The sequence below is a fragment of the Anguilla anguilla genome, chromosome 5, assembly GCF_013347855.1.
Source record: "Anguilla anguilla isolate fAngAng1 chromosome 5, fAngAng1.pri, whole genome shotgun sequence".
Classification (NCBI taxonomy): Eukaryota; Metazoa; Chordata; class Actinopteri; order Anguilliformes; family Anguillidae; genus Anguilla; species Anguilla anguilla.
This window is the reverse complement of record NC_049205.1, coordinates 21037884-21062486: the sequence shown is the minus strand read 5'-3', so window position 1 is coordinate 21062486 and position 24603 is coordinate 21037884. Positions and strand designations below refer to the sequence as shown.

General features: G+C 40.1%; 1 protein-coding gene across 2 annotated transcripts in view; it reads right to left on the bottom strand.

Moving 5' to 3' along the window:
• Positions 1 to 20955, bottom strand: part of LOC118227815 (multiple C2 and transmembrane domain-containing protein 2-like) — a 75994-nt gene extending 55039 nt beyond the window's left edge. For both annotated transcript variants that reach the window (XM_035418748.1, XM_035418749.1), the window contains exons 1-4: positions 20829 to 20955; positions 7197 to 7710; positions 1970 to 2026; positions 662 to 758 (exon numbers count right to left, since the gene is read on the bottom strand). In XM_035418748.1, coding sequence (XP_035274639.1) covers positions 662 to 758; positions 1970 to 2026; positions 7197 to 7655 — 613 coding nt within the window. In that variant the 5' untranslated portion in view covers positions 7656 to 7710; positions 20829 to 20955. The remainder of the gene's footprint in view (positions 1 to 661; positions 759 to 1969; positions 2027 to 7196; positions 7711 to 20828) is intronic.
• Positions 20956 to 24603: the final 3648 nt, after the last annotated feature.

Below are 24603 nucleotides of genomic sequence, written 5' to 3'. Positions count from 1 at the left end.
ATCTAATCAGCCAATCACGTGGCAGCAACTCAATGGATTTAGGCACGTAGACATGGTCAAGACCATTTGCTGAAGTTCAAACCAAGCATCAGAATGGGGAAGAAAGGTGATTTAAGTGACTTTGAATGTGGCATGGTTGTTGGTGCCAGACGAGCTGGTTTGAGTATTTCAGAAACTGCTGATCTACTGGGATTTTCACACACAACCATCTCTAGGGGTTACAGAGAACGGTCCGAAAAAGAGAAAATATCCAGTGAGCGGCAGTTCTCTGGGTGAAAATGCCTTGTTGATGGCAGAGGTCAGAGGAGAATGGCCAGACTGGTTTGAGCTGATAGAAAGGTAACAGTAAGTCAAATAACCACTTGTTACAACCAAGGTATGCAGAAGAGCATCTGTGAATGCACAACACGCCGAACCTTGAAGCAGATGGGCTACAGCAGCAGAAGCCAACCCGGTACTAGCAAGGAGTACCTAATAAAGTGGCCGGTGAGTGTATATTTGCCTTTAAATATTGATTTTGTCGCTAGTCAGAAAGCTTAGAATTTCCAGGACTGTGATAATTTGAACCACTCTAAAACTGGCGACCTTTCTTGTTTGCTGTGCACACAGTACATGTGCGTGCTGAGCGTGTGTGTGCATGCGTCTGATGTGTGGGCGTTACCGCAGCGGTCCCTGATCACCAGCTTTCGGCCCTCCCTCAAGGTGATGGTGAGCAAGTAGAAGCTCCTCTGAGTCACAGCAACTCCCACATCCAAGGCCTGCAGGGAAACAGGAACCGGGACCGTGGTGAGACCTGAGAATGTGCACCTGTGTGTCTCTGTGTGTGTGTGTCTGTGTAATCTCTGTGTATTTGTGATTCCAGTGCTAGTTTGTACTTGGTAGGATTCTTGCTTGCTGAACAAGCTTACTCTACAGGGTTGGAGTCCTGATCGATGTGGTCACTTCTGGCACTACGATCCTTACTTCACTCTAGTGTTTCTTTTGCACCTCTACATCATGAACCTATGCACTTGTTGTACGTCGCTCTGGATAAGAGCGTCTGCTAAATGCCTATAATGTAATGTAATGTATTTGTGTGTGTGTGTGTGTGTGTGTGTGTCTCTGTGTGTGTATGTGTGTTGGAGTCCTGATCGATGTGGTCACTTCTGGCACTACGATCCTTACTTCACTCTACTGTTTCTTTTGCACCTCTACATCATGAACCTATGCACTTGTTGTACGTCGCTCTGGATAAGAGCGTCTGCTAAATGCCTATAATGTAATGTAATGTATTTGTGTGTGTGTGTGTGTGTGTGTGTGTGTCTCTGTGTGTGTATGTGTGTCTCTGTGTCTCTCTGTGTGTCTCTGTGTGTGTCCGTGTGTGTCCGTGTCTTTGTGTGTCTCTGTGTGTCTGTGTCTCCGTCTTATCATTATCATCTCTCACCATCCACCTTCCCTCTCTTTTTCTCTTTTCTACTGAACTCATTTCTACTTTCTACTTTCATTCAGTCACTTAACTTTCTCCCCCCTGCCCCCATATATGTTCATATTGGTTTTATTCATAGTCTGAAAGATCAGGTGTAATGTAATTTCTCTATGTTCACATGAGTCTGTCCTGTACACAAGGAGGACCATTTCAATTAAAGGTGCTTTAAAAAAAAAAAAATTTAATTCCGTCTCAGCATCATTATTATTACCATCTCTGGCCACACCTTCCCTCTCTTTTTCTGTTACTGGCCTGACGTTCACTCTTTCATGTTCACTCTTTCATTTCGTCATTTTACTTTCTTTTCCCTGAAAATTCTGCAGGTCTGCAGAAAAACTGTTCATTCATTGAATTGAGCATCAGCTACAGGTTGATGGAGACAACTCAAACAAGTTTTTTAGGTTTTTTCTGCAGGGGGTACAGAACAGATCCACCTTCACTAATATCAAAGCTACTGGCACAGAATAACAGGAAAAGCAGAGCCACACACTGTACAATACTTACATTGCTCTCCCCCATGTCCTGCACTGAATGGCTGTCCAGCTCATTATTGTCAACATACTGCCATGGAAACAAACACAGGGCATTAGTACATAAATGTAAATCACACTCCCAGCATAGCATAGCAGTGTGCGTGTGAGCCATTCCATATTACAGTAAGGAATCCAGCTTGTGTATAGAGCAGAATCCTATCAGTGGCTTTCTAGTCAGAATAGTCATGTGCTTCTAATTAAGAATAATGTGCAATGACTAACTGGTGTGCATTTATGCTAATTTACCTAAGAAACTTAAGAAAAAAGGTCATCTAATGGTAAGACCTCCCACATCACCTCCACCACTGCCAAATTTGTAAGCAGCGAGTGTCTGACATGTCTTCAAAATGACTTCTAAAATCAACACAGGGCACAACCCTGTCTCCTTTAGAGCTTTTTACTTCCACATATCTATCCTTCTTTCTTTCTATAAATAAAATTATGAATTAAATTCCACTCCACTAAGCGCCACTAATCCACAGGGAAATTAATGAGCTCAGGAATGTGTTATGGTTTAAACTTCTGCTTTGGACCAGAAAAAGCTACAGTTTTTCAAGGGAAACGTCCATTTTCTGAAATGGGTTATATTGTTCTTATGATTTCTGTTATATGCTTGTTTAATTCTTGTTTTTGAACACTGGGTGGAATTTAGACTGACTCATTGACTTTAAGCATGCCATCAACATGTAATAAAAAATAAGCACATTTGGAGGATGTGACCTGATACGACTGCCATTCAGTCTTCCATTTCTCTTCTTCTCTAATAAACACAGGATTTCACTGAAGTTTGTGTAATTAAACTGGGCCATTGATTTTACCCTAAGAAACAAGTGTACATGTCATTTAAAAATACACCCAATGCCATTATGCAATGTCAGGAAATAGATTATTACTTTCTTTTTTTCTCTGTTTGGATACTGTATGTATACAAAAGACAAATAAAAACAATTGTAAAGAGAAAAAAAACACAGCATGTAGCCTATAATAAAATTAGCATCTATTATTGTACTGATTGTCACAATGTTTTTTTTTCTTCTTCTCCATTTAGTTATATTGGGTTGAGCAATATTAATACATGTAAGTGTCAATATAAAGAGACAAATCAAACTTTTCATAATGTGGGGAAAGCTCTGCTGGCTATTTATGGCAGAAGATGATGTTTTATGTGCTATGTTCATACAACACAGTATTCATAACAACATATTAAAACTTAATGAACAAAATTAAAAAGGTATTTTTGAAACATATTCATAATCTTCAAAATCACTGTTCAAATGTACAGAATTGTTATCACTGTTAAAATTTGAACATTGATTATGATGATGTCAGGAGACTGTTGGTAGATTTAATGAATGGTTCTAAAATTACAGGGACTTAAAGCAGTAACACCAAAAATCCCCAAAATGGGCACTTATAAAAGTATTTATGACCCAAATCTAAATAGTTAATTATCCTCCCTCAAGAAAGTTTCTTTTTTGAAAATTTCAGGAAAATCTGAGGCAAAGTTTGAGTCCAAGTTCACGTGGAATGTCCCCATGCAAAATGTATTACTCTAAAATACAGCGACAGTTCAGGGGTCCGAAACCTGGGGGTGTCTGGACTACAGCAGCACACCAGAGGCAGTCCCATGGGATCTAAACTCTAAACAAGATTTCCCAGTTAGAACATTTTCTTCAAATCCACGTTAATTTTGTATTTTAGGATTTTAGATTCATTAAACTATTTTGTTTAAATAGTTTTGACAATACTTCCTATTTATTCAATGTGCACATTTTACTAAATAGCCGCGTCTGCTACGGATCCATGTGATTTTAATACACTACCACAATGACTGTGAGAGAAGAGGGCTGAATCGCGTTCTGGGCAGGAAAGAATACAGAATTAAAGCGCTTCAGCGATTTGGAATGCTGGCCGGACCAGAGAAACGCGCGCGCACTGAACTCGCGTCTTTTCCTGGTGTGAATTTTTTTTTCTTTTTTTAGTAATTTAGCGCAACGAGATCCAATTCACTTCTATTGTTGTATCGCACCGTGCTCCGCAAAAAAGTCGAATAATGCTAGGGGTGCAGTCTCATTTGTTTCAAACGAGGTGCATCTTTACTTAAGCAGACCCGTATCGAATGGTGGCCGGCAGCTGGCAGGCTTCCCATTTGGGAACTGGAGAGCTTCGATCATAGAGAAGAGGTGTACATGAATCCACTGTCTGTGCGAATGAGATGCTGTTTACCTTACCATCTGAAATGCACCGCTGGTTCGTCGTACAAAGATGAGGCTTAAAACGTTTTGTGGTGCAAGCTCAATTCACGCGGATAAGACAACAAATACAGCCTATGTGTCCAGCTCCAAGCTGTGTGTACACAGTATTAGTACTTCGATACGAGAAAACTGATCGCACAGACCACTCTGAATGGAAACTGACCTCAGCTTTTAGCACTTTGGGCATATGAAAAGCATATCATAAATAAAATGTGGCAATATTATTGTTGTGTAGTTATTAGTAGCAGCAACAGTAAAAGTAATGGCAGCAAAAATGTATACATTTTTATGTAAAGCAACAAAGTTATTTTGGGAAGAGCAACAGAAAAGCATATGGTTCACATGCTATGCCCATGCACCAAGCATTTACAAAACTGTATTTTCAAGAGTCATTGATAATCCCCATGCAGTTGGTTTGACAGCATTCAAAATAATAAGGTTAATTAATATAATTATTATAAACAGCTCTAGTTAACCTCTGACATGACTCCCCTAAACATCATTACTGTTACATTGCGTGCCTGCTAGAGACACAAAGCGGTGTGGACCACTATAACGGAGATGAGCACCACACAGTGCTCACACAGATAAAGTGATTGGTTGTTGCAGAAAGGTCAAAGGTTAAATGAAGTCCACTCAGACTGCATCATGTAAACACCATCAGTCTAAAGCCTATGAGCAGTAGGACATGCAAGACAACTTTTAATATGCTAAAAGTAGTTGTAATGTCTTTGGCCCCCACTCCAAAAACATGCATTACAGGGTGTATACTAGTCACTGATACATCTGTATTATTTGTGGCCTATAGGGTGCAAAACTACCGTGCGAATTGATCGCTCCCTGTTCCCACACATAGGGAGCACTGTGAGTTGGGGGGAGCCGCCTGGAGGAGAAGGATCACACTATAAATAAAACCTGGTCTAAAGGGGGGAAAGTTCCCCGTCCTGACCCCTCCCACTCCACAGATTGTGGCCTGACATCAAAGCCACACCCACTATGGTTTAGTTGCATTTAGTTGTTCATAAAATCAAATGCATTTTATTTGTATAGTGCTTTTTACAGAAAACTGTCACAAAGATGCTTTTCAAATTAGCAGAAAAAGTGCAAGAAACAGAGCAAAAAGAGCAAAAACCAGGCCCGAACCCCTAAATAGCAAGCACATGGGATTAAAAAAAAAAAAAATCTCCCAGTAGGGAGAAAAACATCAAACGGTGGCGAGAAAAAAACTCCCCGATAGGGAGAAATCTCGAGAGGAACTCAGCTATAGAGGGGGAGCCCATCCTCCGCTGATTTTGAATCGAAGTGTTCAGTTAAGTAACAATTACAGTGCACAGAGCTGGGCATAAATTTTGAACACAAAAAATACATTTAAAAAATTTCAATGAGAAAAAGATTGACATACAAGTGTTTCTGCACACTGTGGACAATGTGGTTTTTTCTTGATCAAATGGCAGAAAGCAGAGGACAACAGCATCTGACGGGTGTGAAATGAGGTTAGTCCCACAGACAAAACATATTTAACTAGACAGGCAAGCACGCCTTCAGCTAACCTAAGCTCCTGATGTCCCGGAAGTAGGGCTGTACTGCACATGCTTGAGGGCAAAACATTGGAGCTCCCATTAAAATTAATGGGGGATATCAGACTTCTGGCAAAATAAAACATCAAAAATGGTATTCTGAAACTCGATAAATAGTCAATATGTTTCATAGGAAAAGCAGATAAAACATGCAAATTCTAATAATTCAGGACATCAGGACAAAAACAACCATTGTCTCACAAACTACATATAATGAAATTTATGATCACAAAAAATTGACCGATGACGCTTTCTTTGGTAGTTAAATCACCTTGGCTTTCTACATTGAATTCAATTTGCCCTCAACATGCACAGTACAAGCTGTTTCCTGTTACTTCCTAGGCTTCTTTGCCTGGCCCCTCCTACCTCTCTAGTTTCTATGTAGTCTCTATGGTAGGTCCTCTGTTTAACATACATGTCTCTATGCTCCACCCCACCGTGTCCCAAAGGACCCAAGGCGGGAGCCCGGATCGACGATTTTCTATCAAACTGGAAAGCAAATCACCTGCTAATGGGCATCCATTGTATTCTGTATGAGAAAGTGTTGTTACCCAGAATGCAATGTCAAAACTACTCACTGTAATGCACAGTGACGCGGGTAATTGTGCAACACTAATACTGAAAATACTGAAAACACAAAAGCCACGTGCATGTACTGCAAGGGAAAGTGAGGAGAGGCGCTTCCCAGAAGCTTCCCACCACTTCCTTTTTTCCTGTTTTCAGACATTAGTTCATTTCTATGTATTCCCAGGGAAATTCAAAAGGGAACCTGGTACAGTAAAACAGAAAGGAAGTAGAGAATAAGAATGCCGTTATCAATTATCGAGGGCTACATAATCTGACCAATAGCAGTATAGGGAACTGCTATCTCTGACATGTATCGGCTCAGTGATGACAAGAGTATCTATATGAAAATTATGTCATATGGTCACAAAAGACAGCACCACTTTCTGGTGTGTGATTTTCAGAAATGATTATTACAAAGTTCCTGAGGAAGTACTGATTTTAATTATCCAAGTTTGGCCAATTAGTGAGGCATTCTGATGCAGGCCTAATGCTATGGCTGAAATGTCAATTCTTTTTATAAAAATTGATTAAACCAAATCAAAATATTTTTTACCAAGAGCAAGAGTTGTGCCTGTTCATTGATCAAGGCCGTTTAATGAAGCCGTTCTTGAAGGAACCCACCAAACAAATCACTCTGTTTTAACAACGCATCGGATTCCCTTAAACTCCCTTAAAAGAAACCAACGTGTCTCGGACGCTGATCGTGCTTCCCACAAGGACTGGCAGTGTAATGTAGCTGTAAGGGAACTGGGCTTGTCACTTTGAGAATGCAGGTTTTCATCATTATTTATGCACTGACCTCACTCCTGTCCTCCTGTATTTCCACAGTAGGTATATCCCACGACGGCAGCGGGAGCGACATTTCGCCGGGGTCCGGTCCCTCGTCCCGCTCCCCGGGCCCGGGTTCGGGCCTCCCGCGTGAGAGGGCTGACTTGTCCGAGGGGCCGCTGCCCACGGAATCCAAGGAGACCCTGTCCGCAGCGTCTGGAGAGGGCATGCTCAGTCTGTGCGCGTGGGCGGAGCCCACCTGCAAACCGCTCCCGCCGGGGAGCGCCGAGTCCGGTTCGGCCGGGGGCGTGGCCAAAGACGTGGGCGGGTCCCTCACGTCGGGCACGGACGAGCTCAGCCTGTGACGCAGTAAGCCCTTCTTCCTCATCGACTGCTTGTCTGAGCCCTTCTTGGACCTCAGCGTGCCCTGGAACAGAGGCTTGGCCCTCTGGCGCAGGTTCCCCCAAACTGAGGATTTCTTTGGCTCCATATCGAGTGGGGTGGGGCAACACCCAAAACCCGCAATGACTCACTTTCTCTGAATGCTGTAAGGGTCAAAAAGGAAATGAGAATCAGGCATTCAGCCACTGAGTTAAAGCTTTGTTACACAATTTAGCTACATTTAGATATGCAGCAGATGTTCTGGTCCAGGGCAACTTACATACAGTAGCTAATATCTTTAACATACAAGCCATTTATACAGCTTGATATTAACAATTCAGGTTAAGTAGGATTCTTAAGGGCACAACAACAACATTAGCTGGGATTTGAACCTCCGTGCCCAGTTCCCTGACCATTAAGCATTAATTACAATTTCATTCATGACCACTTGTGTAAGAAAGCATTGGCACACATTGATTTTTTAAAGCAGCATGTGTCACATGTTTAAATGAAGGGTCAATAAAGTATGAAGCTCACTACCTCACTCACTACTAATGTGGTATTTTAACTCACAACATTTCTCACTGTAGCCCATTATAAAAGATGTAGTAACACTGCCATGACAATACTATTTTAAACATCTAATTTAAGGCACAAACATTTCATTCTACTTATACCAAGCCTTTTTCCAGTCACCATTTTGAAGTCTCGTAGGGAAATGACCAAGCTTTTACACAGGTGTACAGAAGATATAAATGTTCTTTTCCAGCAACCAACCAGTGGGTGAATGACACAGAGACTCTTGTTATTGGAAGTTCACAGGCACCAACATTCTTTTTCATAAGTTTGTTTTAAATTAGACAAATTTCCCAAGCACAAATCAGCACATGCAATAGACTAGTACAAGTACATCTCCTCAGCTGTTGAATGGTAAATGGACTGCATTTATATAGCGCTTTTATCCAAAGCGCTTTACAATTGATGCCTCTCATTCGCCAGAGCAGTTAGGGGTTAGGTGTCTTGCTCAAGGATACTTAGACATGCCCAGGGCGGGGTTTGAACCGGCAACCCTCCGACTGCCAGACAATCGGTCTTACCTCCTGAGCTATGTCGGTTTGTTGATCCTGAACAACAAGATTCCAATAAATAGATTCTAACATATAGTGGAAAAACATTGATAATATCACTATACACACATGCACACACAAATACTCAGCCATGCTGTGCCAAAACAGGACTGTGTTTCGAGGATTTAATAAAAAAAAAAACATGCTTGCTTCTATTGAAGCCAATGGTGGTATTAAAATTAATTTTATATGTGTTTATTAATATATTGTAGACCAATATCTGGCTGCAGCGCTCATCCACATGACATCACAATGCGCAACAATACACCTTCCCAGTCATTCGGGGACTGGAAGCGCTCGATCGTTTGATGTCAAGGGTTGTGGTAATTCAAATCAAATGTAGAGTTAAACAGCATCAGATTTCAGTCGAAAGAGATACAAGGACTGAAGCGTATAAAAAATGTAAAATGCTGGGTACACACAAACATTGCCTTTAAGATATGAGAACGAATTCATTGACCAGGATGGTACATTTCTCCTGGCGTGTCAATCATTAAATTACTTTTATAAACTTATTTACTACAAACTTATTGATTACAAAGTATAATTATTTAATGAGTGCTGTCCGTTTTGTTCATTCACTGTATTTTGTGTGGGATTAAGCACCCAGCATTCATTAATAGTTAAGCCTTTTCATTTTCAATTCTAATCATTAAATTACCCCCAAATATTAAAGGCAATGTTAGCATGTAGCCAGACACAGCCTGTTTTACATAATCTCTAGTCATTTTGGAAGCATTTCCAGAAAAAAATTCTACTGAGGGCAATAAACAAAAACAAGCATGCAGAGTTTGCCAAACAGCATTGGAACTTTGACTAGAGTCTTATGGTCAGATGACACCTAAATGAAGCTTTTTGGGCACACACACCTGCGCTGGGTTTGGCATGTGAAGAAGGATGCTAGAATTTAAAAGAATGTCATACCTACAAATATGAAATATGGTGGGGGATCTTTGAGGTTATGGGGTTGCTTTGCATCTGCTAGGCCTGGGGCTATCATAGTTCAGTGGAGACATTCCACAAATAACTGGTAACAACATAGCAGAAAACATGCACAAGTCATAAACAATTGGCTGTTGAATTGATTAATTCGGCTGACATCGTCATTTCCACAGAATCGCAAAATGACAAGAATAAATAGAATGAAAACTCGGACTTGCGTGAAAATTTAAATTAATAGCATTTGCTTTCATCTTTTAAAGTTACTGCTAGCGGAGCAGCTAAATACTTGAAGCGTGCCCACCAGATGCGAACGATGCACCATAAATTAGAGTCTGTATGTCTAGTCTTCCTGGTCTTTTTGTGGAATTGAACAATCGCAGAGTAAAATTGTGGCAGTTTGAAAAAGCAAAAGGGACAATTAGCCTACTAGAATTAACCTGTTATTTTACCCTGAAAAAAAGTGAGGAAGGTTATTTGCTTTTACTGTATTTACTGTACGTAAATTACGCAGAACTACCGCATACCTCACATAACTGTGTCAAGCGTTTTGAGTCAATTATAACGGGCTAACAAAAATAAATCCGGATGAAAATATTCAGCAACCGAATTAAATCGTTTGAATGTTTTGGTACGTAATATGCTGTCCCAGCACGAATGCTTAATATTTTATAAAACAGACTTAATGCTAAAGCAAGAAAAGAACAGAAGAGCACACAAAATAATCCTCAATCTTCATTTCTTATCTGTAGACGTTGGCAGGCTATAACCAAAAGTAGGCTACTGCGCCGCATAACATAATTTCTGAATTCAAGTTATTTGCGGCTGCAGATTTTTAAAAATGGCGGTTGAAATAAAATTCTGCGAGTACCCGACCAATCAGAAATGTTCAGCGTTGAGCCCACCCCAAAAGTTCCTGTACTTTTCGAAAGTACTACCCCCTGAGCAGGGACTTTTTGAGGGGTAAAATAAAGTCCCCGGAACCCTGGTTCCTGTGGTGGAAACGCACTGAGTTCCTCAAAAGGTTCCTAGTTCCTGGGGAAACGCGGCTATGAACTCCAGAAAATGCCAGGCCATTTTTTCCTCTACCAAGGAACTCAAACTATGTCACAATTGGGGCTTCATAGCAATGCAATGATCCCAAGCACACCACAAAGTTAAAGTGAGAAATGCTTAACTGACCATAAAATTACTGTTTTGGCCATCTCAGTTTCCAGACTTGAACCCGATTGAAAATGTGTTTTGAAGACAGCACTCCAGAAGTGGAGAAGTTCAGCACATGCCAAAGTCATTTTTATTTTTTTAAACTTCAGGTAGAGAAGTATTCAGTTATAAAAAAAAAAATGTGTATCTGCGAAAAAGCCCTTGCTATGTTCTGTTAACAAGAAGACTCCAGTGGGCCAAGCACCATCAACACTGGACCAAAAATATTGCACATCAGTTGCACATCCTTTTAGACCAGCAAATCAGTTTCCATTTCATTGTAGTCAGGGGAACTGGTTTCTCTCCAGCTGCATCAAGTTCTTCCTGTAGTTATGGTACCATTTTACAATGGTTTCTTTTGCTCGAGACCACAAGATATTTGCCTACTGCCTCTTGATCTTCCTGGTCTTCTCATGTTAACATTACTGCCCTTCAGCTGGACACTTCTTTGTGTGTACAGAACACTGCACCTGGAAATCTTAAGCTTCCTTGCAATTTTCCACAGGGGAAATAACCTTGCCACAAATATGTTTACTTGGCCCGCACACCTAAGCCTAATGCCTTCTTCTTTGCCATATAGCTTGCAGCTTTAGTGCCTATTTTACTTACACTACAGGACAATGGTATTAGGCAACATGTAGTTCTAAAGAATAAGATGATAGATAAGATTTCTGTCATTTTAGCTAACCCTCCCCCTCCCCCCATTGCCCAAAGGACGCTATTTTGAGAAAAGTCATGTCTAAGATTATTTTAAGTAATACTCATCTTTTTGTGTTATTGTAGGTAGAAATTTTACAGACCTTTTAATAATTGTGCATATACAGTATTAACTGAATACCTAATTCTTCTCAGCCTAAGGTTTTAAAAAAATAATAATAATACTAATACTTTTGGCCTGTACTGTATTTAAAAATTCTGCATAGAGGAATGATCAAAGATCCCCCCAATATGTACCCCAATCTCATAAAACACTATAGAAAATAAGTCTAGTAATACTATGCTTGCAAAGGGTGGGTACATAAAGTTCTGAAAAAAGGATGTGCAAATTTGTTGACATTTTTTTTAATGAGGTCTAAGAGATAAGTAGAAAGCTTTCTATATATCTCAGGGCTAAAATACATTTTAGTACTTGTATTATTTATTTTACATATTATATCTTCTAAGACAAATGTTTAAAAGAATATAAAGTGTTCTGGCTTCAAGTAAATTAAACACCACTCTTACGAAAATATATACTGCTGGATGTTTCTTAACTTCCTCTTGGTTCCTGAGTGTCATTGCTTGACTTTGTGAAAGTAATGCAAGCGAAGAGGGAAAAAAAAAAGAAATGAAGCAAGTCGTAATGCAGCCTGTACCCTAGGTGTTAATGCAGACACACTTTGATCTATCCCATAACCTGGCTGCATTCATGGATCTGGACTGTAACATAGTCATTGACATGACACGACATAAACATAATGACGAGAACAAGACATTCAGCCCAACAACGCTGGCCTTTTTCCTACCTCTAAACCAAATAATATCTAGCACTATATCAAGCCTGGTCATGAAAACCCACAGAGTTTCTGTCTCTACTTAATACATCAATACAGTCACATACAACATATGATCTCACCTGCAGCAATCTCATTATTCATAAATTACATGATCAAACTACAACACAGCTGTTACTACTGACATATGGTATGTTACATGACCACATTACATTAACTGCAGTCACAAATGATACAGGATCCAGATAGTATTGTGGCTATAACTGCTGTTAGGGAACATTCAAAATTCCTCCTTTGAAATGCCTGCATTATTGTAAGGAATCGTTATCTGGCAATGGCCCACTGATTCATTCCTCATCAACACACTTATGATAAAGAGCATAGTTCCTGAAACCAGGACACTGAACTTAGTATATAATGAATCAGTGGTATCAATCCATCCATCCATTTTCTTAACCACTTACTACTAGTCAGCATTGCGGGAGGTGCTGGAGCTGATCCCAGCATGCAGTGGGCAGAAATACCGGTTGTCAATACAGCCTAGATCCTTGGACTGTGGGAGGAAGCCGGAGTACTGGCAGAAATACCCACGTGGACACAGGGAGAACATGCAAACTCCACACCTTCAAACTCCTTCTAGTTGCAAGGCGACAGCGCCATTGAATCAGCGGCGGCAGTGGGTCAATACACACAGCATTGTGGAGGAGGGCGTGGCTACAGGGTCGGCTGCAGGCTGCAGACAGGAGACAGGGGAGTGGCTAAGTCAGCCTGCAGTCGCCGCTGAGGAAAACAAGGCACCTGACCATTGTTTGCTCAGCCCGCAGTGCGATCTACGCTTGTTTTGTTGGCAGCCAGAACATTTGTTAAGGAAGTAATAAAAACCGAGAGCGCCTGAAGAAAATCCTTGTTTGTCGGCAGTCTGCCCATCATGACAACTCGTGTTCCAAGCACAAACAAATAATATATAATTTTAAAGGTTAAAAACAGGAAACACAGAGAAAATTCCTCCCACAAGTTAACACAAAGCACTGTCAAAATGCCACTTGCTTACTTAAAGAACATTCTAGCATTAAAGAGCAAATGAGCCATTTTCTCCTTAATTACCTCTTGAGGCATGGGTGCATTGGAGCACCTTTGACAGGGAAAGTGTCCCCTCCAATATGCAAAGAACACTTCCGTCAAATTTCCTCTTTCTGGGACTGGGGCCAGTCATGCTCCCCTCATTGAGAAATGCTCCAGTCTCGAGGGCTCATTTAAAAAGTGGCCCCTTCACATTCACATCACAACCCTTAGTTATAATGTACCTGTTGATCAACTGAAATAACAACAGTTTATTTGGTAATGCTGTGTCATATACAATAGCCTTCCCACCTCCATGCAGCCCGTTTTTCCCAGTAGCATCGCATTGTCCAGAGTTGGAAAGCCAGTGGCCCACCAGTGATACTTTACTTGATTAAAAATAGAAAGATATAATGAAAATGAAAATTGACTGGAAAAACAAATAATGAAAAGGAAATCAACTGACAATCCGGGACACACTATAAGCTTAAAACTGTAAGTCAAGCTAATATCCAGCTAGTCCTTTGTAAATGGTGCACATTAGCTGTGTGTACAAACAGTATAGTAATGCTACATAAATGTTAATTTTCTTCAATTTGTCAGAAGGCAGCTATAATGCTAGCTGCAAAATATACACACTATACAAGTGTCTCCACAACTCTTTACACCAAGGTTATGGCCTTGTTGTGAGGCTTGAATGAATAAACCCGAAGGACCCCAGAAAACCTAGCACATCAGATTCATTTCCTGTGAATCACGCTATGATGTGAATTTAAATTGATGTTACACAACACTTATGCCAGATCACACAAAACAGTACGATCCGCAGTTCTGGGCACCACAAAGATACACGCCAAGAGGCTCTGAGAAAATACAAAGAAGGTCAACTTCATTTGGTCCAGATGTAAAAGTTTAGAGGAAAGATACTTCATTTCTTCACATTTAACAGAAAGAGACTAAGGGAGATTTGACTGAGGCTTTTAAACTCATAAAAGGAACAGCATTAACAACATTAACTACAATATATTTTCAGGTTGAGCTGCATTAGTAGACCCAGATAGAAATTCTGCCGTGGATAAATAGGTAAATTCCAGACACATATCAGGAGGCGTCTCTTCACACAGTTGTGTAACAGCTTGCCAGTCCAGACTTGAGGCAGTGCTGGCTTCCCTCCAGTTTGTACATAAACGATGAGCCAAGATGGGTGCTATGAACAAATATAAGCATGAGCATAAGAACACACTGTAGGCTAATTAGCCCCATATACAGAGGATACCTTGGAGCAATCAGTCACTGGAAACAACATAATTGCAGCTCCTAAACACAATGTTGACCTACATTCACTGTATCAGTCACGGGTTATGTCAATTTGAAGATCATATCGAGGTGACAATCAGCAGCAGTTAGTTTTAAAGCAAGCAAAACAAATTACTGACATTTGACTATATTATGAGCAGTTGTGTCTGCAAGAGGCTAAAATTAGGAGGTTCTGTAGGAAGAGACTGCCTTTTCATTGTGGGTCGGAAAAAAAAAAAAAAAACATTGGCTACCTTTTCAGCAATATCAAAGTAAAACTACATAAAACATCTTATCATGAAGGTCTGTCAAAAACAACAGTGGCCTCAGTTGGAATGTGCTCCACTCCGAGCATGGCCGAGTACCAAACCAAGGGAGACCATTTTGGGTTTGAATAGAGCTCAGTGCCCACAACATGCTGGAGGTTTGTTTAACTTTTTTTTTTTTTTTTTCAAAACAATATCTCTCAAGAAATCCAGGGTTCATATTCATTGCTATGTATTGCAATGGGGGCTGGGTGGTGTCGTTTACCATAATGTCCCACAGTGTAGCAGCCCATTTCACATCAAACCCATCTATGCTTTCTGATTCCCACGATTACATGAAGTAAACGACGTGATTATATAAGCACCGTTGCTATGAAAAAGCCATTTGTGAATTTGAACGAACGCACCAACATCTGTGCTGCAGGAACCAGATGAGAGAAGACGAGGGATATTCTGGGTCGTACGACACTTACGCAAGAGCGATGCGTGACACGGACACATCAGGGATGGGTAACGATGCGTTCTCTACATCACTGCGTCTCCCATTAGACACGGAAGCGCACACGATATGCGGAGGCAATGGGATGAACTGGGGCCGGGTAAACAGGGAGACAGAGGGACAGACGAATGGAGGGATAGGGGACAGAGATGAGAGAGGCGCGGGGGGGGGGGGGGGATTATGAGGCGTAATCTTTTAAGCTGAAAGGCCGAGCGAGAGGTTGGGTCTCCATGCTTCTATCTGGGTAGAATCGTAGCCCCCGCCCCAAAAAACCGTGGCACAGTATGCCAGATCACCATGGCAACAAACACAATTTCAAAATGCATTAAGGCCGTAAGCCTCTTACGAGTGTGATATTGTTTATTCATTTCTCACAATGGTGGCCTGCACTATAAGGCCAATGATTTACAGCACATATATTGAAGACTTTGTGACTTTAACAGGCTGGAAAACACAACACAACTTGATTTCATATAACTCCATTTGCTTAACTGAAAGTCTTTGGGTGGGGACATGTCACTCCTTCGGATTGCCGAATTAAATGGAAAAGGTGTGGAAATATTAGCATAAATAATCACACACCTAGGGAATGCCGGATTGAAGTAAAACATTAACGCTTTTGAATGAACTGCTCATATGAGTCATGACATACACAATCTGTAACCTTTCAGACTGACTAAGACATCAAGAGGCTTTTGGTACTGGGGCAGATATTCAGCTAGGCAATTCAACAAAAATCTCTGTTTAAGGTTTTCCTGAGAACAGAGCAGAGGATTAACCTGGAACAAAACACTCCTAGTGCAGGATCAGACAAAAGTTGGGGCTTACAGAAAGATCTCATAGGAAAGGAAAACGCCCTCTGAGGTCATGACCTTTCTCTTGAAATGATCAGTCCGCACTCTCTGCATCCAAGTGAGTTTTTAATTGGGGTGCATAAGGCTTCCTATTACCTCAGAGACACCGTCAAGGTAGATATGCCCCCCTGTGAGCTATGAATTCCAAACTATTACCTTGTCACATTAACAAATCCTGCCACTAATCATAACTCTTGTCCAAGCTGACTGCAACATTGCTAATTTGAGACTTTTATTTGGCCTCAGGGTAAAATATTAAAGGTGCAAACCGGGGAACTCGCAAACTGGAAATGAGACCACAGCACTTTTACACAACAATTTTAGGGGAATGTCAGGAATTCACTTGTCACTTGTGGGGGTGCAGATGAATCATAGACTTCAGCTGGAGAAAACGCTGTGTCACTCACCAGAATATTACGGGCTCAGTAGTTTTGTCTTTGGCAAAAATGTCACTGAACCAGGAGCAAGAATGCTGGCTGGCTGCATGACCTTTTTATGGGATGCCCCCCCCCCCCCCTTTTCCAGCCACGCAAAATGCACAAAGTGATGCCCTAACCACTACACCCATTACCCCTAAAATATATTCCCATATATTGAACATATACTATATTATACTGATTAATATATGTATTCTAGTGCAAATACATTTTCCAATAAGTGAAATTATATTGGCATTCTAAAAAACAAATACTTTCTTTAGGTTATATCCAGATGTCTTGAGACAAAGGTGACAATAATTTGTGTATATTGCAATATATTTCTATAAATTTATATTATTCTGTTTCTCTATACAAATTATTAAATATTGCACATAACACTTCATTTTGTAAATAAATGTCAATATTAAGCCTTGGCATGTGCATTTAAAAATATCACCCATTCTCACAATAAATTTCAATTCAAGAATGAAAACATACTGAACTATATAGCAAAAATAGATCTGTTGTGTGCTGTGTGGACATTTAAATGAAAATTTAGCCTCCATTAATGTCTACCAGGAAGTTCTTATTCAGAAAGGCTGCACTTGAATAACCAACATGTGGTCAGAGCATGGTATAAGGTATAAAAGGCCCCCACCACCCTTTGACATCATCGCACCTCTACTCAGCACAACAAAACCATTGTACTTAATTAACGCTGATGTCATTAATAGACGCTATCGGCATCCAAAGCCTCTGTGTTGCAAGTCAGTGCAGCAAGAGGAGGGGACGCTAGAGAATTGACGGAATGCCTTTGGTTCAGAAACCATCTTTCCGTAGGCAAGGAATCCCTACTACAGCACCCAAATACAGAGGTACAGGGGACTGAGAGAAAGCGTGGCACAGGCACAGCACGGCATGGTACCACCCCCCCTTCCCCCCCAAAATAAATAAATAAATAAAATAAAATGTACATATAAAAATTATAAATATATATTCCTGGCCATAAAGTCCCACCCACAGCAAAAAAAAGTGACAGTTCTGCACCTAGGAAGTCATTTGAAACAATGGGATTTTCCATTGAGGAAAACTTCTCATGAACAAACCTCTTTCTCAAAATGACGTTTTGCATATCAGTTGATGTGCAAAATGTCATTTTGCATATCAGTATATTTTTTACATTTCATGATATTATTAAAAACTACACAACCCCCCTCTCCTTTTCATTTCTCCTCCAACCTACTATCCTCCTTCACACACACAAACACACGTGTGCACACAGATTATACAGTGCAAGTGCAGTACCACCGTAATCCAATGAAAAAATATAGAGATCCAGTCAGCATTCAGGCGCAGCTGGATTTGAAGCCACCCCCTCCCTTGCACCCCCAAATACAAATGGAGGGGTCACTAAACCATCCACAAGCTGCCCATGGACCACTGTTCTCCCACAGAGAGTAGATATCAGAAAAGAGCACCACATACATCTCAGTTAATACTGGTAAAAGTGACTCATAACTCACTGTGAACGCTCATGCAGTTTTTACCCTGTCCTCACTCAAGAGAGATGATAACCCAATCCTGTCAGGACTGGAGCAGGATTAGGAGGAACCGAGAGGCCAGCATTCTAACACCAGGGATTCTCAAACCATTTTGTCTCAGGCACTGAAAAATGGACAGCCTACAGGTGTGGACCCTCCACCTGGCAAATGTATCCAGCCACTCACGATGGGCTGCAATGCAGTGATTACTTTAAACCAGGGGTGGGCAGTTCCAGTCCTGGAGGGCCCATGTGTATGCAGGTTTTTTCCACCAATTATCCTGGCTAAAAGAGCTAATTGGCTGTATACACTAACACTGGCTCACTTGTTGATTAGATCACAGTAAAACCATTCAAACAGGGACACAAGAACAGTCTTTGGTGGTCATGCATGTGCTTATCAAGAAATGTAGCTAAAATATCAAATGACGCAAATGTTAGGGCTAATTAACTAATTAAGGCCAGTAGTTGGTATGAAAACCAGAAACAGACACTGCCTTTTAAACTTTGTTTAAGCACTAGTACATGGAAGCATGACAACACTGTCATGTCATTACATAAAGGATCAATAGAAGTCACATGGATACACAGTATTGTGCAATGTAACTATATAACAATTAGAGTATCACAGTGGATGTGTATATCAACCATGATTTGCCTTTTTTAGAAAGTCCAAAATATGTGATTTTGTAAATACATAAATATCAATAAAATACATATTCTTTAAAATTGAAAAAATATTTAGGTAATACCTCGGTTTTGCGGAGAACCCTCTAGAACCCCTGTGCAGAACCACAGAGTTCCTGGATCCAACTTTGGGGACCCATTACCCACACAACAAGACCCCAAACACACCTCACAGCACGAATCCTGGGCGAAGAAGGCCAGTGCATCAAGAGGCGGAGCTCGTCCTTCGCATCCTGGTCACGTCCTCCACTGCAGTCTACTGCAGCCTTGGCTTTATCGCAGAGGACACACCCATTTTGGGACGAGTGTTTGCCTTTCTTTCATCAGCTGTGACTCAATGCAGACACACAGCTTTTCTGCATACTTTCCCATACTGCACCCCATCGACAGCACAGGTCAAGGAGACCACCTGTCTGTTGCACAATATGTCTACAGTAAACACTGGATGACACAAGTGTCAAACATATTTAAGGGAACACACATTTTTTTTTTACATAAACAACAGGAACGGCACAGACAAGCTAAACAAAAAGCTTGTCCTTTCCACAACTGTGTTAAAAGTGATTCCCGTGGTAAAGCATACACACGGTTCTCTGGTAACCACACCTTTCTCTTCGGAAAACTGGACGTAAAAAAAAAAAAAAAGGATTAAAATGTTCAGACATGTTGAGAGTCTCTTGAGGAAAAATTAACTAGCACCTACAAGCTTAGCAATAGGCCCACCTTCTTTACAAATTAGCTTCTTCACCAAAGAATATCCATACAACAGAAAAACACCATGTCTTAAGACACATTCTTATCATCCCATCTATATAGTATACATAGTCACTAAATTAGAAGTTCCTAGAAGGAAACAAAAAAGTTGAACTTAAACATAATTTGGAACCCTTCATTAGATTTGTATCAAATGGGGTCTTAATACGTTTTACTTCAAGAGGTTAGGGAATCAAACTGTGGAATTAATAGCCCCGGGCAACATATCACAACACCTAAAGTTCCTCATAGTCCAATGCGAAAGCAATATCTTGTTTACAGATGTGTGCGTGTCCGCATGTCTCAACCCGGCTTGTTTTTGGTTGCATACGCGTCCTTTTTAAACGTTTTCTTACCAGCTGGGAGTGATCAATTTACAACACAGATTGAAGGCTAGTGATTGGGGGTTATAAAAACGTTGCTACAACGGTGTTATTCAACCAAGCGAAACAATAACCTTACAGCAACACTGTAACAAAATATTGCAGTAAGGTTTGTACAGCAGGGAAGCGCCATGTGTAGTCAATTGGACCGCGAATGATGCTGTAACAAAAAATTAATCCGATGGCAGAAACTTTTTTTAAAATATGCAAAAAACGGGGTTTTACAAAGAAGCAAGCGAACACTAGTACTGTAGTTTCTAAAGGGTCTCAAAAAATAAATGAAAATAGACAACGGTCTGTGTGTGTCAACAGTAACCTAAACTAAAAGGTTTAGTAAAACTCCGCATGTTAAATACGTGTGTTGAGGTCTATTAGTTTATTACGAATCAGCCCTGGTAAGAATTGTATTGGGCCAAACATCTAAGGAAAACCGGTTTATTTTAGCAGCACAGCCATGAGGGGATTCGTCAGCAGCTTCAAAAACACAACATGAAAAAGCACTCGTCACTTCCATCACCCGAACAAGGAAGCCTAAACGCAAAAGAAAACCAAGGTATGAAATATGCCCACAATTCGGCTGACAAAAAGTGAATCTCTAGATGGACTAGCAGGGATACGAGGATTTTACGACTCTATTCTGCAATTCAACAGGTATGCAGCTTTCACACCTGGAAAATCTAAAGTAACCTATACCGCGCCTAGGCTACACCTGAAGAGTTTCAAAAACCTGTGTGCTTCTAAAAACACTTTTGTAATCGATTTACCTGTATTCCGCTGGCAGTAACATGCTCAAATCGGCTAGGTCCAAGACAAATGAAGATGAGGGGTCGAGTTTTAATCAATCGAAGTTGCAACGCATCTGCAAACGTCGGCACTTCCTCGTAAACTTGTGGGATGACTACACGATTAAAGGGGACGCGCTCAAGCGGAGCAGGTTTGAGACGACATAAAATAAAAAAGTAATATTGTATGCAAATAGGCTACAGTCGCATTTGGAAAACGCAAATCATTGAATGGTTCATTTGAGTTCATGTACAAAATTTTTTAAAAAAAACGTTTGTTTAATCTTAATTTACATTGGACAGTGGCGATGAAAATCATAGGGAAAACATAATGCCATGTGCCCCTGGCGAGAGAAAATGGCCATGACCAAAGGTTAAGGTCCTACACTTCAAGTACTGTCAGCAGTACTGACAATAAATATCCAGAGCCCCTCTCGCTCATTTTTTTTGACATCTAATTCAGGGACATATGACTATATGTTGTCATGAGTTGAATTATTTCGAAATATTGTCTAATGCAGACTGCAAAGACAATCTACAACAAAGAATGATTTTTTCCCCGGCGGTTATGCAGGTTTTAGACTTCAGCTGTCGGGAACGTTTTTCAGTAGGTATATACCGTAGCCTACTCGCTTCAACTAAGCACAGCAATATTAGTGAAACCATTGGAGTGAGTTCGCATAGCCTACCCTACAGAAACAAGTTACATCTCACAAGAGCTAAGATTTGTAAAATAATTATTAATTTAAGTGCAATTTAGTTAAGTGTATTCAAATAAAAATGTCATTGCATATGGGTGGCTGGCCAGGAAGAATATCTAGATTGTTGTGGAGAGAAAATCTATGCAAATGGAAGGCAAGATATGGGATTGCAAATATATGAATTGTGGGCCTACCTTGAATATTTTGTTAATTTTAGTCTATTTAACTTTAAAAATCACGAATAAACGATAGTAGGTCCAAACGTGTGATTACTTGACTGTTTTGAAAATGAATGAATGAATGAACCACTGCGTTTATATAGCACTTTTTTGTATGCTCAAAGTGCTCAAACAGGAAATAAAATTTCTTTCTTTTTTTCAACTTGAAGTCTTTTTTAAGAAAGTGTTTTCTTTTCAGAAACAATTATCTGATTTTTCCAATGTTGGATACAATAATTATAGAATGCAATGGCAAGTAGTCCTAAACATAACCACAGTATGTATGGCCTTTATTCTTTCTTTCGAAAAGTTTTTTTCCGAAGACCAAAACATCAGTGCATAGATGAATGTAATTAGATGCCTCATAGTGTGTAGTCCTGTTGAGGGAATGATTGCCCTCACTGGATATTACTGCACACATGGTTATGCTGGCCCTCTTTGGTCTGAAACATTTACTGTGGTTCTTTAGCCAATGATCTTCCTTACATGGCTCTTTACTTTTGACATGCTGAAGCCTGCTTCATCCTTATCCAAAAAAATATTGTTTTGCTTCCTTGTTTTCCTCTTTGAGTTGCTGTACCACTGCACATCTGGTCCCGTCTTCCTCTTTCTGTTCTTTGAACCTGTCCATAACCTATTCGCTCCATTCTTGCAAACGCCAATTTAGACATGTCCTCTTTAATGCATGTATGAGTATCGGTTGCTAATTGAATAAATGAGCAAAGATATTTAGCATAGATGCAGAAGAGAGTAATCGTTTTGAGAGTAATTTCTGTCAGTTCAGTCCAAATGTTTCCGTTGTGACAAAATGTACTTAATATTAGCTGTTGCTGTTTTGCAAAAAAAATTAAATAAATATTGTGTGCCTATAGGTTATAGTCATGATTATGTGGACCAGTTTCATTCGAAGTGAGTTTACGATTGAGAAAAACTATAAGCAATGGGAGTTAACTGCCACCTGCTGGTGTAATGGCAAAATGGAAAGTTAAATCGGGTCAGGGGGCTAGCCTGATTATGCCCTTCCAAACAGGTGTGTGATGGAGTCACAGGTAGTCCTTACAATGGGAAAACTACTTTTCATTCATATAATTTTATATCAGCATATTTAATGTATGACAGAACAATAGAAATAACTTCGAAAAATCTGAAAATCATAAATTCCCATGTATTAGTGTGTTAAATAGTCAGTGCAGTACAGCTTGTAGGGTCTGAAAAGAAACCATTTCATAGAGGCGGGGGTTCTTCTGCCATAGGGAGGCGATTTTTAGGAAATCATGAGATGTAAAATTCTTGGGAACCCTTGTTCTGGCTGATGGTATAATCCAGCATAGTTAATTGCCAAAAAAAACAAGTTTTACTCAGTCTGCCAGATTTAACATATCATAACAGCCATCTAAACAGATTTTCTCTTTGTAAAAAAGCCCAATTCAACTGAAAAAATGAAACATTGTTTTCATTTCAGATAATATCTTCATAAACAACAAATACTGGCATCAAAACTATGTACACCTCACAGGTATTTCTACAGTGTAGAGCATTGAAATTGCACAAAGCAACCACAAATGTGTACTGTCATGATCAATAACTTTATTCATGCCATGTCACCACAGGCCTATCTCATGGCCTGGAAAAGTATTGCCCTCTTATATGAGTTGCAGTTGTACACCTTCCACCTGTTGGACGAAAGGTACTTCTCAGCTGTATTTAGAACTGGGGGTATGGTGGAAGGAACACCATCACAATCATAGACACGTCTCAATCCACTCAGGTAGCAGTGGTGAATGGGGTAATCAGACATCATCCACAACACACAGCCACATATATCATCATACCTCCAGGTCTCATTCTTCTTGGGATTAGCACTCAGAGAATATACATAGTGCAGTGCTGATTGGTGAGCATCAAATTAGCCTTTTAGCTCTTAATAAATAATGAACAGTATTGGAGGGGAGAAACTGTGAGATATTCAGCTGATTTTTAAAAATTCAAAACTTTTTAAAGATTTGGTCATTGCCCTGAAAAGACCAAGCAGTTGGATAGAGTTATATGGCAGTAACCAGGCTAGGGCTACATCCAATCTTTCTTTTTTACTTTTTTAATTTCATGACAAAAGAGAGAAAGGTATGTTGGAGACTGGCAGTGATTTCCTCGGTCAGACAGATAAGGATAATATAAATATTATAATATTCCGCTGGACCCCAGTAGTTTTCCTTTTTGGACTTTTATGAAATTACATCTGCATCATCCAACAATAGGTGGTTCAGTAAAAAACTTGCTTCATTTAATATAAGGGTATCATATCTCCATTCTAGCATTTCCACAGAGAGATCCAGGGATATGTTTCAGGGTGCTAAAATGGAACTATTAGGCACTGTACTGTTCAATATGTCATTGAAAATAATAACACATGAATGATGGTACTGGATCTTTGACATATTCTTTTTAAAATGATGTATCACAGGTTATTCCCAGAACATTTGTGTACAGGTCAACGGGGCACTGTATAATGTGTTTTTTTATTTTTATTTAATTATTATTTTTTTAATCTTGTCATTTTGAATAGAAAAGTATTCCCAGCATGTCTAGAGGTATCTATACTAGTGCTGATTTATTTTAATAAATGTTCCAGAAGTTTATCCGTTCTCTGATGTGCACACACTTCACATTCACGTGCAATGCACATTCATAGGGCAACTCCCCTTTAACTGTGAATGTCTGTGAATGTCAAGACCTGCAAGAGAGCTGTGGTGAGTGTGATGTCTGCAAAAAAAATGCCAGTTGCACAGGAGAGACACCGCCTCCGCTGGGGGTTTCTCAACTGCAGCAAGGAGATGTGTG